Source organism: Dendrobates tinctorius, unplaced genomic scaffold, assembly GCF_039654945.1.
Source record: "Dendrobates tinctorius isolate UK_male_01 unplaced genomic scaffold, ASM3965494v1 ptg000009l, whole genome shotgun sequence".
Taxonomy (NCBI): Eukaryota; Metazoa; Chordata; class Amphibia; order Anura; family Dendrobatidae; genus Dendrobates; species Dendrobates tinctorius.
This window is the reverse complement of record NW_027361677.1, coordinates 18,229,284-18,243,957: the sequence shown is the minus strand read 5'-3', so window position 1 is coordinate 18,243,957 and position 14,674 is coordinate 18,229,284. Positions and strand designations below refer to the sequence as shown.

Below are 14,674 nucleotides of genomic sequence, written 5' to 3'. Positions count from 1 at the left end.
AAAACATATCCCCATTCTTTATCAGGATAAAATATTAAATCAGATACTCGCGGGAGGTTTTAGATGTGTTTCAAAAACAGGAAAATCTTTGGGGGATTTTTTAACGCAAAGCCATTTCCAGCAGGATTCTAATCAAAGTAATGCGACATGGTTACCCACCAAGGGTTTTTTTTTTTTAAATGTGCAAGCACTAAATGTAACATGTGCAAATACGCAGTCAAAACGCATACAGTTAAATGAAAGGTTTTCCATCCAGTCTTTTATTAACTGTGACACGCAACAAGTTATTTATTGCATCCATTGTGTAACTTGTAAATTAGATTGTATTGGCTGCACAAAAAGAAAGTTAAAAAAGAGAATATCGGAGCATATTCAGAATATTAATAATACAAATGCATCCTATTCAGGAGCTGCCAAACATTTTCTTGAAATGCACAATGGAAATCTTGATAGTTTCCGTGTTTTTTTCGGTATTGAAAAGGTTTTGCACCCTAAAAAAGAAGGAAATATCCAAAAAAAACTGCTCCTTCGGGAAGCCTTTTGGATCATTCAATTGGATACAAAACAGCCAAAGGGTTTAAATTACTGCAGAGACACTATGTTTATTTATTGAACATTTAATTCTTTGTATGGCTTATACAACAAATATTTTGTGTCTATCTATCTATCTATCTATATATACATAAAAAAAGAATTCCACATATAGTAATTAAAAAATGTCTGGGGATAGCATATATAACACCAATGCAGTAGGCCAAACAATGGATTATTTTGTGTACACATATATAAAAAATAAAAAAATAAATTCATGTTTATCTATAGTAAAAATTAAAAAATAATTGCTTTGGTAAATTATGGTGCATGAATTTATAAGTCATAAAATTTGTTCTTTAAAATAGTGTTCATCATAGGTAAAATAGCCTTTGTATTTTGAGCTTTGAGTCTAGCTTGTAAGGTGTAGCTGCTAATTATCTGTGATGTCATGAGAAGTCACACCTGTATAAATTACTTCACTTGTTTCTAGTTTGACACATTCTATGACGAAGGGCTGAGAGCCAGAAACGCGTAAGAATGTAATTTGCTTTTATCTATTTGTGAATATATCTGCTTTTTAATGGTGTGAAATAAATAAGACTTTGTTTTTGATACATCCAGCTGTGTGATCCGACAACCTTCTTTCTTTCTCTCAATGTGATCCGATGATCAGACGGAATTTTTTGGCAAATTCAAGGCTACCAAGCACAATTACATGGTGAGGCATTCCGTTTTTTTTCTCACATTTATCCTATGTCATAAATGTTCTTGATGAGATTACCCCCTTTACAGCAGACTTCTCTGGTGGAGCATTAGCTCCTGGCATCTACCCGGCTCCCCCAGTTTCTAATGTCAAATAGTTTTTTAGTCCTGTTTGTTATATTATGATCATTTATCTCAAGTTTTTTTTTTTTTGTTTGTTTTTTTTTAAATCCAGGAAAATGTAAGACGGGAGATAATTTTAGACAAGACTAAACTACAGAAATCCACAGTGTCAACATCAGGTCGGCTTGGTAAAACTTGCAGTGACAGCCCTGAAGCTCAGGAGACTTGTGCAGATTTACCCAACAGAGATCAGAGCGGAAGGCCATATTCTTCCAGAAATAACATCACCTCCAGGGACGCAGTCACTCAAACGCTACCAGACCCTGCCATGGAGAACTTACATAATGATCACCCCCCGCCACACAGGGATCTGTCAGTGGAAGATGAGCAGAGTAGTCCTCAAGCGTTTCCTGCCACAGATTTAAGGTATGTTGTACATTGGGCTATTGATGAATTTCAAGAGTCACATTTCTTACTTTCTTTGCTGCATTCAGTCCTTATTAATTACCCTCCAAATAATTTATAGCACCATCTATTCACCATATTACTTACACACTGTTCCTTGAAACATTAGGAGTCTTCTAGCAGGCCGATAACCATCTTAAAGGGCTCATCCTTGTACATAAATATACAATAGACGCTGGTCACATCATTGGGGTCTGCATCTATCTTGAGAACGTGTGCAACTTCCAGAGGGAGGGTAGGTGTGCATGCACAGCTTTCTCTATTCATTTCTATAGCATTTCCAAAAATTGGCTGCCAAGTAGGCAATTTTTGAAATTCCCATAGAAATGAAGAGAGAGACACACATGCAGCAGTAAGCAATAGGACCTCAATTTCCATAAAGATGCAGGTCTTAAAAAAAAAAAAAAGAAAGTTGAATTGATTTAGAAAAACATGGATGCCTCTTTTCTTACTCGTGCCACTGATGTGGAAGAACGCAACCATATTGTGTGGTCTCATAGCACCCCTTTTATCGAGAAACTGATGGTTAAAAGTTGAAATAAGTTTTGCCCTTATGTTTGATGTAACTTTCAAGCTATCAGAGAAAGCCTAAGAAAAACTTTTTTACCCCTTTGTCATTTTTATCAATTGTCCATAAGATAGGGAATAATCTGCTGATCGGCGGAGGTCCAATCAACAGGGTCGGCCATGCGGACCACCGCTCCCTTCACTCTCATCGGACTGCAGGTAAAAGCTGAGCGATGTCCCCCAACAGTTCCTTAGAAAACGATTGGAGCGGCGATGTGTAAGACTAACCACTGCTCCATTAAAGTATTCTTGGGATCAATGGGGTCCCAGAGATTGGACCTACACTGACCAGTAAGATATCCCACTACACTATGGATAAGTGATAGAAATAACTCTTTAAATATCATGGGACTTTCTTCAGCATCTTCTTAAAAAATACTCTGACTTGATAGTGTCATTTTTCTTACAGGGTAAAGTCTTGTAAACCTTCTACTCCAGGTAGACAAGAAAAGGATCTAGGTAAAGTAAGAAATGAGGGGCTTACGGTTCTACAAGCCAAATGTGCCCCTCTATGTATGTTTTTTTTTTTTTCACTCAGGTATTGTGCAAGTCATAATGGTTATTACATAAGGCTGGATTCACACACCTTTTTTTTTCTGGTCTGAGAAAAACAGACCCATATTTTATTTGTTTTTAGTCCTTTTATTTTAAAGGAGTAATCAAACAGTAATATTATTATTCTTTTCCATTTCTATTAGACCCCATGGTAATATGTGCTGACATTATCGATAAAGAGATAAGCAGCGTTCTGAAAACTCAACAAAAATCGAATGAGCTGCAATGTTCAGGTAATGTCAGATATGAGAATATGAGTCAGGCTTGGAAAGTCCGGCAATAGGTGAATGCGAGGAGTAGGTGTTAAAAATGGTATCTGATATGTAGGATCTTATACATCAGGAGGAGCTGATTGAATTAATACACATTTTGTAAGAGAAGTTTTAGTATAACTTGTATTTTTTTTTCCATTAAATGAATAAAGAGTCCAGTGGGCGGTCCTATCCAACTATCCTGGTATAAAGGCATGCACGGATAGCTGTCAATCACTAATAGGACCGCCCCCTGAACTCATGCATATAGACGCCTAGGATTTCATTAAATTCAAGTATTACTGAATCTTTTCCAACAAGCCTACATATTATCTGCTCAGCTTCTCTTTCTCTATACAGATAAACTGCATGTACAACATGACAGGTTCCCTTTAAATAACCTACCTGCCAATAAATCATCAGAGAGGCAACTTAAAGGAAATCTGTGGCCAAAAAAAGAGAATAAATAATAAGCTACTGCACTGCCCTGCACATGGGGTAAGTGACATAGTTAATCAGAAGAACTATTCTACATTTCTAATTGGATATATTTGCAAATATTATTACTACTACGCCTATTACATATTGGTATAGGATCTTTCAGCTGGGAATACTCCTTTACGTGCTTACGCACCTGATTACAGGTCAGGGCTACCAGGGGTTAAACGGAACACAGTGCATAACATTGAGCTTCAGAAACATGGCGGCCAGTTCCCTCCCCAACTGCGAACTGCATGTGCTAAGGAGCGTATGCAGTGCCACAGCTTAGGAGATAGGGTCGATGCTGTCCCGAATCTCTTACGTCCATTGTATCCCGTATTTGCTGTCTGTAAATGTTTTGCACTGACACTTACAGACAAGAAAATATAAATGGCGGGATAATAAATTCATTAGAAAAAAAATAATTTTTTTTTTATTCTTTATTAAAATTAATTCAAAGAATAAAACTTATTAACAGCAAAAAAAAATTGCAACACAATCAGTAGCGATCATGGGTGAGGTTTGTAGACATGAGTAATAGATCGCCCATTGATATAGATGGGCAACTATCATACATAAATGTATTCATCTCCCATCTGTTTTCCAGGCTGTCTGATGACCGCGCCGGTCATGAATAGCAGGAGTTGCTCCAAGATCTTGACGGGATGTCCAAATCTGTGCGATCGGCACCGAGTTATTCTAGAGGCGGAGGAACGTTATAGAACGGAATACAGAAAATTATTGTATGGCGCCGGATCCAAAGCAGCACAGAAAAGTAATGACGTACAGAAATTGAGTGGTTAAAGGGGATCTGTCAGCAAGTTTTTCCTATATAATCAGAGAGTAGCATAATATAGGGCCCGATTCTAGCAATGTATCACTTACTGAGCCGCTTGCTGTAGCTTTGATTGAATCCCTGTTTTCTCTGCTGTAGATCTAGCAGTGCTCGGGAATGCTAAGCTGTCTATAACCTGGCAGCATTGTTGTCAATCAGTGGTGTGGGCAATCAGTGGTTGGGGGCGGAGTTACACAGATTAGCCTGACTGGGCTGCACATCAGACCTAGTCCTCTAGTGATAATATCCTTCTAATAAAACACTGATTGTGTTGAAACTACAACACACAGCCTAGTAAGTGACACATCCATGGAATCAGGATCTCTTGATCGATATTATTCTGCTCTCAGATTAAACAGCCAAAGGGCTTATTCAACTTTCAGGACTATTTTTAATTTATGTATTTATTTTTTTTACTTAGAAGGGTTCTTAGCACTGGACCCGGGGAGGGTAAATAAGGCGCTGAGTAATATTTGATTTTTTGAAACAACAAAAGTCCTTTAAAGAGAATCTTCTCAAAGGACAAAAATAATGCAGAAATACTGCGGCAAATTTGCAGCAGTATCTGCACTTAATCATGGGGATATCGGTGCACTTTCCACTGTGCTAATGCTGCGGTTATGTACCATCAGCTTAACTTTTTGCACTTCACACAGCAAGTTTTCACAACCCTGGTACTGTAAAAGGCAGATTTATCGCCCACAGCATACTGGAATGCTTCTATTAAAGGGTGATTCCTATATTTATATGGATATTGTCGTTTAGTCCTTGTAAATATAAGCAATTTTGCAGTTTACTGCTTATTAAAATTTTCAACAGTTCTCAAGATTTTAACGCTTATCTTTTGCTTGCAGATCGTTGCCTTGGTGACCGACCACCTCTGCCAGATAGCAGAACATTGCAGTGCTTACAATCTCTTTTCTATTCAGCTTGTAAGTGCCATTTTGAAGCTGGAGAGGAACGCTGGAGCTCACCGTTACATCCTAATACCGGCCAGCTTCAGTGCAGCGCATACAAGCTAGACTGCAGCGGTGGTCGGTCTCCTAGGCAACGAGCTGTAAACCAAGTAAAAGTGTTAATATCTCAAAAACGGCTGCAAATTTTAATAAGCAGTAAATTGGAAAAATGCTTGTTTTTCCAAGTACAATCTGACAATATCCATCTATAAAGCTGAGAATATCCCTTTTAATTTTACAATCCTTATTTCCATATCACTTACTACAAGGGTCAGCCTTCAATCTATTACGTCATGCCATACCACATGGTACAGCAGCATTGTGAACCCCAACTAAAATCCTACTGATCGTTCATCCTTTAAGACACACTTAATCGAATGCAGACAATTACATTTCTTATTCGAAAATTAAAGGGGCCCTCCATTCTTAAGATTATGCATGTTAGGTGAGACTAACTAAATCCGAGAGCATTTTAACTGCCCAGTAAAGTTTTTGGCTGGGACATCAAACTTAAGGTGAGAGTAAAATTTTGTTGCCAGTTTTATTATTAAAATTTAAAGAGACATGACAGGTAAATACTAAAAAAGGAGCTGATCATGTGTGGTCCTGATGGTCTGAACTGCTCCCTCTTCTGGTACAACCCAAACATGACATGTGAAGGTCATTGGGTTCCCCTCCTGTGTCAGAGAAGGCTAGACAGATCCAAGTGTTTGGGCGGGAGTAGATTGGGTGTCACAGAAGCGAGTAACACTCCCACATCCTGAGCCTAGTATTGAATCTCCTGTGCGCTGACATAGAGTGATGGATGATGTTGGATAGGCAGCGCTCATACACTCGAAAAGTAACCTGTACGGACAGCAGATATCAGGACCGTTTTCGGAATCCATCCTTCTCATGCATTCTTGCAATTGAATTTCATTAAAAATTTTGCTCCGTTCGCCTTCTATAACCCCTGTATTGCACCGTCTATTCCTGACTGCAGAATGAGTTAACTGAGAAACTGTCAGTGAGCTCGATTTGAGTGCAAGACCGGGAGTTTGTAACTTTATCTTTTTCTGATTAATGATCACAGATCACATCAAAATTGAATGTGCCGGGAAACAAATAGCCTGAAAAGTCTAAACGGTGCAATTTTTTTAATGAAACCTGATTGCAGAAATGATTTTTAGCTCCCAAATACATATATTTAAGTTAAAAAAAAAAAAAAAAAAAAAAAAGAAGTACCCCCAAAATTGAACCACTGTAGTTTATAAGCGGTAGGGAATTGCATTCACCTTCCTGGAAAATTGCAGCATAACTACCTTGAAGTGAATGTGGCCCGGCTGGAGTTTCCTGCCCCGGGCAGAAAAAAAAAGTGCCACCGCCCAAGGAAAGCTCAGACGGTGACAGCTGTATACAGCCGAGCTTTGTTCTCGGGATCGGTGAGGGATCACTGGTTAGATCCCAACTGATCACAAAGTGATGGGATATCCCAGCGATACGATGTCATAACCCTAAAAGGCTAGAAAACCCTTAACAAATATTACATCACAGCGTGCATTAAGGTCGTCTTCAGACATCCCCCGTTTGATGGATTAGGCAATTCATTTTGCAAGTTAGCGGTCATTAATTAAAATATATAATATAAACTTTAAAACAACCCTATTCCAGACGCGCCTAATGATAAATGTATGTATTGACAGATATACAGCTGACACCGCTCAGAAGAGAAGAAGCGACCGACCCGAATATAAAGGGATCCAATCGTAAGTATAGATATAAGCTATTGAAGCGGATCCGTCTCCTGATTTCACAAAACAAAAGGCATGCATTGTTAAATAGATCTTAAGACCTGATGAGGCTGGTGTACTGACTATGAAAATTCATATCAGAATGGCCCCATAATCCCTTTTTTAAAAGGGAACCCGCTTTCAGATTCATATTGCCTGAACTGTGATTGCAGCCTGGAATGTTTTGCTTGAAATATCTCGATGTGAGTACACAGGAAAAGATCTGTCAGTCAAAAGGGGGCAGGGAGTCACCTCGGAATACTCAGACGGGGCTCATAGTCCCAGGCCAGCTTTTCACAGTACGTTGCAACGTTTCAAAGTAAACATACCTGGCTGAAACCGAACATCCAGCGTTGTATTATTAATACAATGAGTCCAGTTCTAGCTCTCGCCCGACTCATAAAATCCTCACTTAAATACTAAAGGGGAAACCTTTTTTTTAAACAAAAAAAAAAAAGAATGAAAATCCATGTCTGCATGTTTCTTATTCTGAGTCAGTACACCTGCCTCATCAGGTCTAAAATATCTATTTAAATAATGTGTGCAGTTTGTATTGAGAAATCTGAGGAGAGATCCACTTTGACATTCTCAAAAAGTATACAATACGTACCTAGCATTCAGATTACAATGTACTGGACTTTTTATGTAAAGTACACACTTCAGCTCATGGGGAGGTAGGTTACGGGGCACGAGGCAGGTTCCTTTTTTCCAAAACCCACACCCCCTTTTTAGTAAGGTGTAACACAAAAGGGCAAAAAGTTTGAAACCTTTTTGCTCAGGGACCCATTGTGCCAAGTTTTGCTATTTTATTTATTTATTTTTGTCTGATTATTTTAAAAAAGTTATTATATTTAATAAAAATGTATTACCAACAATAATATATACATTAATCATATATATGTATATATATTACCAGCACTGACATTGTGGGGAAAATAAATATATATATATATATTATAATTATTTTTTAAAATGCCAGAAAGCTGGTAAATTCCCCCCAATGCCAGTGCTAGTAAATCACTTCCACCACACCACGCATGGGTTGTACCTGTTATTGCAGCAGTGATCTATTTAAGTGAATGGGGCTGACAGACCTGCAGTACCACACACAACCTGTGGTCATATGCGACGCTGTTTATGGAAGAAATCAGTTGCATTTTTCTAATTCAGCACACCCGCATGGGGGGCAAGCTTAACATGATTACGAAGACAGACTATGCTCACACTCCAGTAGGTGGCAGTATTTGTCTGATGTGTCTCGTCCCGCTTCTCTGCCAGCCTGCGATGTCAGTGTCTTATACTGAGATTTTTCACTCCTTTTACCCCAGAAGAGGTCAGTCTTCTATTCAATGACACCCCCCCGAGACAACAATAAGAATAGAAATATAGTACTATATTTCAGAAAAGTTTTTTTTTTTTTTTTTTTTTTTTTTTTGGTAACCACCTGATGAACGAGTAAAAAGCTCTTTCCCAAATTATACTCCTTTGGTAGTGGTCCGCCAGCTGGCACTCCCAGACATCCTGAGCGCAAGACTCTAGGAATCCCCAAAACTTGTGCTGTGCTGCCCCGTCCTGAATGGAGCGGATGTGCGCATGCTCGGCCTCTGCTGGAAACAGCAACTTTCTCCAGAAGTCCCATAGATAATGAATGGAGCGGAGGTCAAGCATGCGCACCTTCAGGACAGGGCTGTAAAGCAGAGTTCATAGGGTCTCAGATCCTTGATCTTGGGGGTGCAGGTAGCGAGATCAGTCCCCCCTCCCGAGCAGCAATGTCCTTCAGATTGAGAATGAGGATAACATTTCCACAATGAATATATTAAACATGTATATACCGTAGTTTAGGGGTCTCTGGCTATTGTGATCATATCTCACATGTCTGTGTGTAGCCCCAGCCTAAAGCAAGCAGCCGTAATCTAAGGGTAAACCTGTCTCCAAATGTTCAGTTTTCCTGCAGCGCCGCCAAAGGAAAAAAAGAAGCATTACACTGTTACTATAACTCAATTGTCTGTTCATATAATGCATGGACAAGCCTGGTCCTCCACCGAGGGAGACTATTTTGATCCCCCACCCTGTATTATTTCCTAGATTCCCAAATAGGTTATATTCAAATCAGATGCCTTTAATATGTGTGCTAATATTAGTGTAAATCGTGTATTACAGGTATCTTGCTGACTCCTATAAGAAAGGCACAGCAAAAAAGCAGCCCTTGTTCAAAGACACCATCTCCTCTGCAAGGTGAGGATAACAGATAGAAATCTATAATGTTCCTGGGAGCAGGGTATACTGTACCCCTTCTCTCCATCTCATTGGACACTCACAAGGTCATCAGCTTGAAAATGAACCCCCTAAACTGCATGTATGGCCACTGACCCCTTTTATATCATCTATCTGTTGCTGCATTCCTGAGTACCGAAAGGGTTTGTGTCCACGGTCCGGAATCCCTGCACTTTGGACGCAGCGGATACCCCGCTCCTCCCAAAGCACTACCCCCTATTGTACAGGCGGAATCACCACAACCTATACATAGGACTGTGTTATTTATCTTGCGGAGACTGAGTGTCTCCGCAAGATAAATAGACATGCTGCGGTCTAGAAAGACGTGCCACATGTCCGGTTACGCGGGTGTGCCCCCTGTGTGTTTGTACGCATAGTGGAGATGGGGTTTCCATCCCCTCCACTATGCTGTAACATCTGGACGCTGCATGTCCAATCCGCAGCAAATACGGAAAGAATCCTGAACATGGAAACATACCCTAATTAGCATTTTCATTAATATGCAAATGAGGGCTTTAGTGCTCTGGGAGTGACAGAGCACTTCCCAGCACCAGCCTCTTTAGCTCCATTGACAGTTCACCGTCTGATATCCTTGCCTGTCAGCTGATGTCACACAGACAGTGAGCTAGTAATCAAGCTAAAGAGGTTGGTGCTAGGCAGGGAAGAGGCCTCAGAAGGCATAGGCTCGGGAAGTGCTCTGCCACACCCAGAGCACGTAACACCTTATTTGGATATTAAGAAAGGCATCACGTTGGCTCAGTGTTTAGCACTGCAGTCTTGCAGCGCTGCAGTACTGGGTTCAAATCCCACCAAGGACAACATCTGCAAGGATGTTTGCACGCTTCCCCCGTGTTTCCTCCCACACTCCAAAGACATACTGTTTAGGGAATCTAGATTGGGAGCCCCATCAGGGACAGCGATGATGATGTATGTAAAACACTGCGGAATATGATAGCGCTATATAAGCATTGCATCATAAGTAAATTATAAAAAAAAAAAAAAAAAAAAGACTAATTTATCAAAAATGCAGCAACATATAGAAGATTTAAAAGATGTTAGCGATTTACATTTCAAAGACCTGCGTGGCCAGATATATGGTTGATGGTATTGACAGGTTATCTTTAGTGTCCTATATGGGCCATCTGAGGACCACTGATATTGTGAAAAACCCAATTACATGGCTGTAACGAAAGAAACCTACAAGTTTGCATTAATTCTATGTAACTGCAGACTTTTAGTCTACTGGTGCCGGAGAGACTGCAGACTTGTAGCCTAAGGCCGGCCAACCCCTTTAAGGAAAATATTCTTTTTGGAGGGGCACTGGGAAATTGACAAGTATGAATCATAAAGCTACAGGGGAGGTCCTTTATGTTTTTTCAAGGGGAAGGAGCAGACAGATAGCGGACTGCTGCTCTATACACATTTTTAAAGCCCTGGTACTTGCAGTCACATACCATATAGGTAGACGATGTGTTGAGCAACACCAAAATCGCAGATTCACATCGCATCTAATGACTCAGCTATTGTGTCACAGTCACGAAAGGTTTCAAATGTGTTGGATTTTCTGTGGCAGAGGTTTTAGGTCACATCTGAGAATTGCTGCAGGGCATTGATGAGTAACGCAGCATGCATACACAGATGATATCAGGGATAGGAATAATAATACTGCAGTGGCGGCATATTCCCTAGATGCCGCAGCACCATCAGCCTCTTACTCCTCCGCTTGTAAATTACTAAAGTTACTTTTGCAGCCCCAGATAAGCGTCACAAATAATTGAACAGTTTACTGCGACGCTGCCAACATTCGACTCTATTCAATCAATATTTACTGGATAAGCTCCAGGATAGAGGCGGGGGTTGATTTAAATGGATTTATTCTTTCCTTTATAGAATCAAAAGACGACAGAGCCGGGAATCCTAAAAGACAAGAGAAAACCCACAACAAACCTGAAGTGTTAGAAGTTCAGGTACAGTGCGCATTATATGCCACCTTATGGCTGTCACAGGTCCCACAACGCCCTAGGGATGAGCTGCAATACCAGGCACAACCCATGGGCACCATGTTACCTATACCTGTCCATGGGCCCCCCCCACCATGTACTCAGCAAATGCCTAAAGGGTATCCTGTCGGCATTCGCTGGGACAGGGCGTGTTGGCGCACCTTTTTTTTCCCCTCAATTTATGGTCTACTACACGCTCTGGAGGTAAAAAAAAAAAATGAGTAAGCACGCAGTCAAACGGCTGGACCGAGATCGGACCGCAATGCTCGGACTAACGCCGGCACTCCTGACCCGAGTGTGACACGTTCTTGTATTTCTATGCAGTTGTCGAGGCCAGTCTAAGCATTGCAGTCTGATTTTGGTCCCATTTTTTATAGACATGTGGCTGCACCCCAGCTCACAGTTTCTTTTACAAAAGGCCATCACTATGGGCCTAGACCACAGCAGACAGGTATACGTCAGGGAGCAAAAATCATGAGGATTACATCCCAGAAGTTTTCCCCACTATGTTAGAAACCTGATCCTGTATAACAGCAACCTCTAGGGCTAACAACCTGCATCACTTCAGCTGTTGTGAAACTACAACTCCCAAGGGACTTCAGAAACCTGAAACCGTCATGGCCTGCTGGGAGTTATAGTCTTACAACAGCCGGAGTGACACAGGTCACTGACCCCTGCTCTAGAACAACGGTCTTCAAACTGTGGCTCCCTCCCGACATGCACTAACAGCCGAAAACTGTCATCAGCTTGAGAACAACCAATGAGACCATTGCACTTAAACGGAAGCCCCAACGGGACTGAAAATGTGTGGTGTGAACAGAGGTTGAGACACCAAAAAGGGATCTGGATGCAGCCCCTGATGGACCTACGACGAAGCCACTCACTATAATGAGGCAGACGACGGAGTCACATTGTGCCCTGTCTGGCCTCTGGTCAGTTTTAGGCGGACACATTAGCCTTCATTACAGAGAAGGTTTCGCCATGGCTCCTTCAGGAGTTCAATCTGAATTCAATTTTTCAGCACTTCAGATGGAACTTTGAAAGAACCCAGTCATTACAACATTCACACATCAGTTTTGTTTTTTTACGTTAACCTTAAACAATTGATGGAAAACTGATGAAGAAAGGTCGTCTGCCATCATCATCAGATCCTATCAGACTTGAATGAGTCTGATCCGCTAAAAAAGTGGATGAGAACAGAACACAGTCTGCGTTTAACGCATCAGACACAGATCCATTAAAAGAAACAGGCATGTGATAGTCCCATGGGTCAGTACTAGGCGGATGGCACACGGATCATAAAAACGGTTGTGTGAATGGACTGATTGGATGTCCGACATCTTTAGGATTTACATGCATTGTCCCAAGGTGACTCCTTTTTTTTTTCCCCCCAATATTACATGACGTGATTTACTTAGTCTGGGCCGGTTTTTTTTGAATCAGATCTTTTTTATTAAACATTCAGGAATCAATACAGAAAGAATATGACATCTTATATAGCTAGTAAAATTTACATTGAGAGCAGATATTATTTAAAGGGTAAAACTCTTCCTGTGTAAGAATAAATAAAAAGAAGAAATCTCAAAACACAGATATTTGCATAAAATTGAGCCTATAAACAACATGGCTCCACAAATAAACAAAAATCAAAATTATACATCAGTGCCTCATTTCAGCGGGAAAACCATCCCCGCCAGCCGCGCCACTCCGCATCATATTTCGCCCCCCCTGCCCCCCACGGATATCAGGTCCAATCCACCCCAGCTCCCTCCCACCGCGCCACTCAAAATCTACTTCGCCACAAAGGGCACTAGACTTTATTTTCACCCCCCAAGCATCCCCTCATCGCAAGCACAACAGCAACTGGTCCAACATCGCATCCCGTACCAGTGCGCCCGAGGGGAGACCCGGTGACTCCATCCATGGCTGCCAAATTTTGTAAAACTTTCTTAATGCATTTCTTTTTAAATAAGCCCCCCTTTCCAATCTGATGACATTATTTAGTTTATTTTTAAGCTCTGACAATGTTGGTGGCATAGGATCCAACCAATGATATGCAAGTATCTTTCTTGCCTGATACAGGATGCGTGCTATTCCCAGGGCCACTGCAGAGTCCGGGTCAACCCCCTCCTCCCACAAATTCAACAAACATAGACGAGGTGACGGTCGTATTGTGATATGGTATACTTGGGCTATGAGTCCCAGGGTCTGCCTCCAGAAATCCAGTCTGGGCCGGTTTTACTTATATTTACATTGAACGAAACCTAAATATTTGAGCCTGTGATATATACAGAGCATCCAGATCAATTCAGCAGATGAACCCAACGCTGCACCCGCTCCAGATCTAAAGTCTCCTAGTTATTATCACTCATGTCTGTCTTCTCTCAGTGGTCTGCAATCTATGCCTCTCCAGCTGGGAGTTGTAGTTTCCCAGCTGATTTAGGAACGCAGGCTGCAGACCCTTGCAAATGGATATCTATGTATAATTATTATTAGGCTATGCAGACTCCCAAGAGTCCTGACCAAAGCCAACCTCCGAAGAAAACACGCAAAGATTTCACCCACAGAGAAATCGCATATCTTCTGGACGGAGTGCAAAAGCTTGGCCACCACTGGAACGCGATTTTATGGTCGTATCCTTTTCAGAAAGGCCGAAGAAACGTGGACTTGGCAAAAAAATACAAACAGTTACAAGGAAAGCGCTGACATACTATAGAGAGCGTCCGAACACGGATCGGCTGATCTGGATTCACAGAAAGGCGCAATTATGGTCTTGATAATAAACACTTTATAATGAAAGCTGGCCGAAGTTTTTTTTTTTTTTTATTTGACCTTTTATTTTTTTTTTTTAAGATTTTAACAAAATAATTTATATAGTGGCAGCCGCGATATTGTCTAGACGCTGCGGAGCGCACTGAGTAATAAACCATTAACGGTTTTCGTATAAATCATTGCTGGCAGGTTAAAGGCCAGTCACCAGCTATATTTTATCAGTGAGGTCACTTACTGGAAAAAGCAATGATGCTGCAGAACTAAAGCGCTGGAAGGTCTGGTGCTGATCTCACCAAGGAGGCCGAGCGTTGCTGCTGTACAAGAGCATGTCTGATCTGCTGAAGCCACCGTCGCTGCAGCTTAGAGCTGGTACGACTCAATTCACAGGACC

General features: G+C 41.1%; 1 protein-coding gene across 3 annotated transcripts in view; it reads left to right on the top strand.

Moving 5' to 3' along the window:
• TERB1 (telomere repeat binding bouquet formation protein 1) overlaps positions 1-14,310 on the top strand; it is a 50,136-nt gene extending 35,826 nt beyond the window's left edge. For all 3 annotated transcript variants that reach the window (XM_073583316.1, XM_073583299.1, XM_073583308.1), the window contains exons 14-21: positions 1,472-1,785; positions 2,801-2,850; positions 3,090-3,179; positions 4,285-4,452; positions 7,151-7,213; positions 9,398-9,472; positions 11,402-11,478; positions 14,008-14,310. In XM_073583316.1, coding sequence (XP_073439417.1) covers positions 1,472-1,785; positions 2,801-2,850; positions 3,090-3,179; positions 4,285-4,452; positions 7,151-7,213; positions 9,398-9,472; positions 11,402-11,478; positions 14,008-14,217 — 1,047 coding nt within the window. In that variant the 3' untranslated portion in view covers positions 14,218-14,310. The remainder of the gene's footprint in view (positions 1-1,471; positions 1,786-2,800; positions 2,851-3,089; positions 3,180-4,284; positions 4,453-7,150; positions 7,214-9,397; positions 9,473-11,401; positions 11,479-14,007) is intronic.
• Positions 14,311-14,674: the final 364 nt, after the last annotated feature.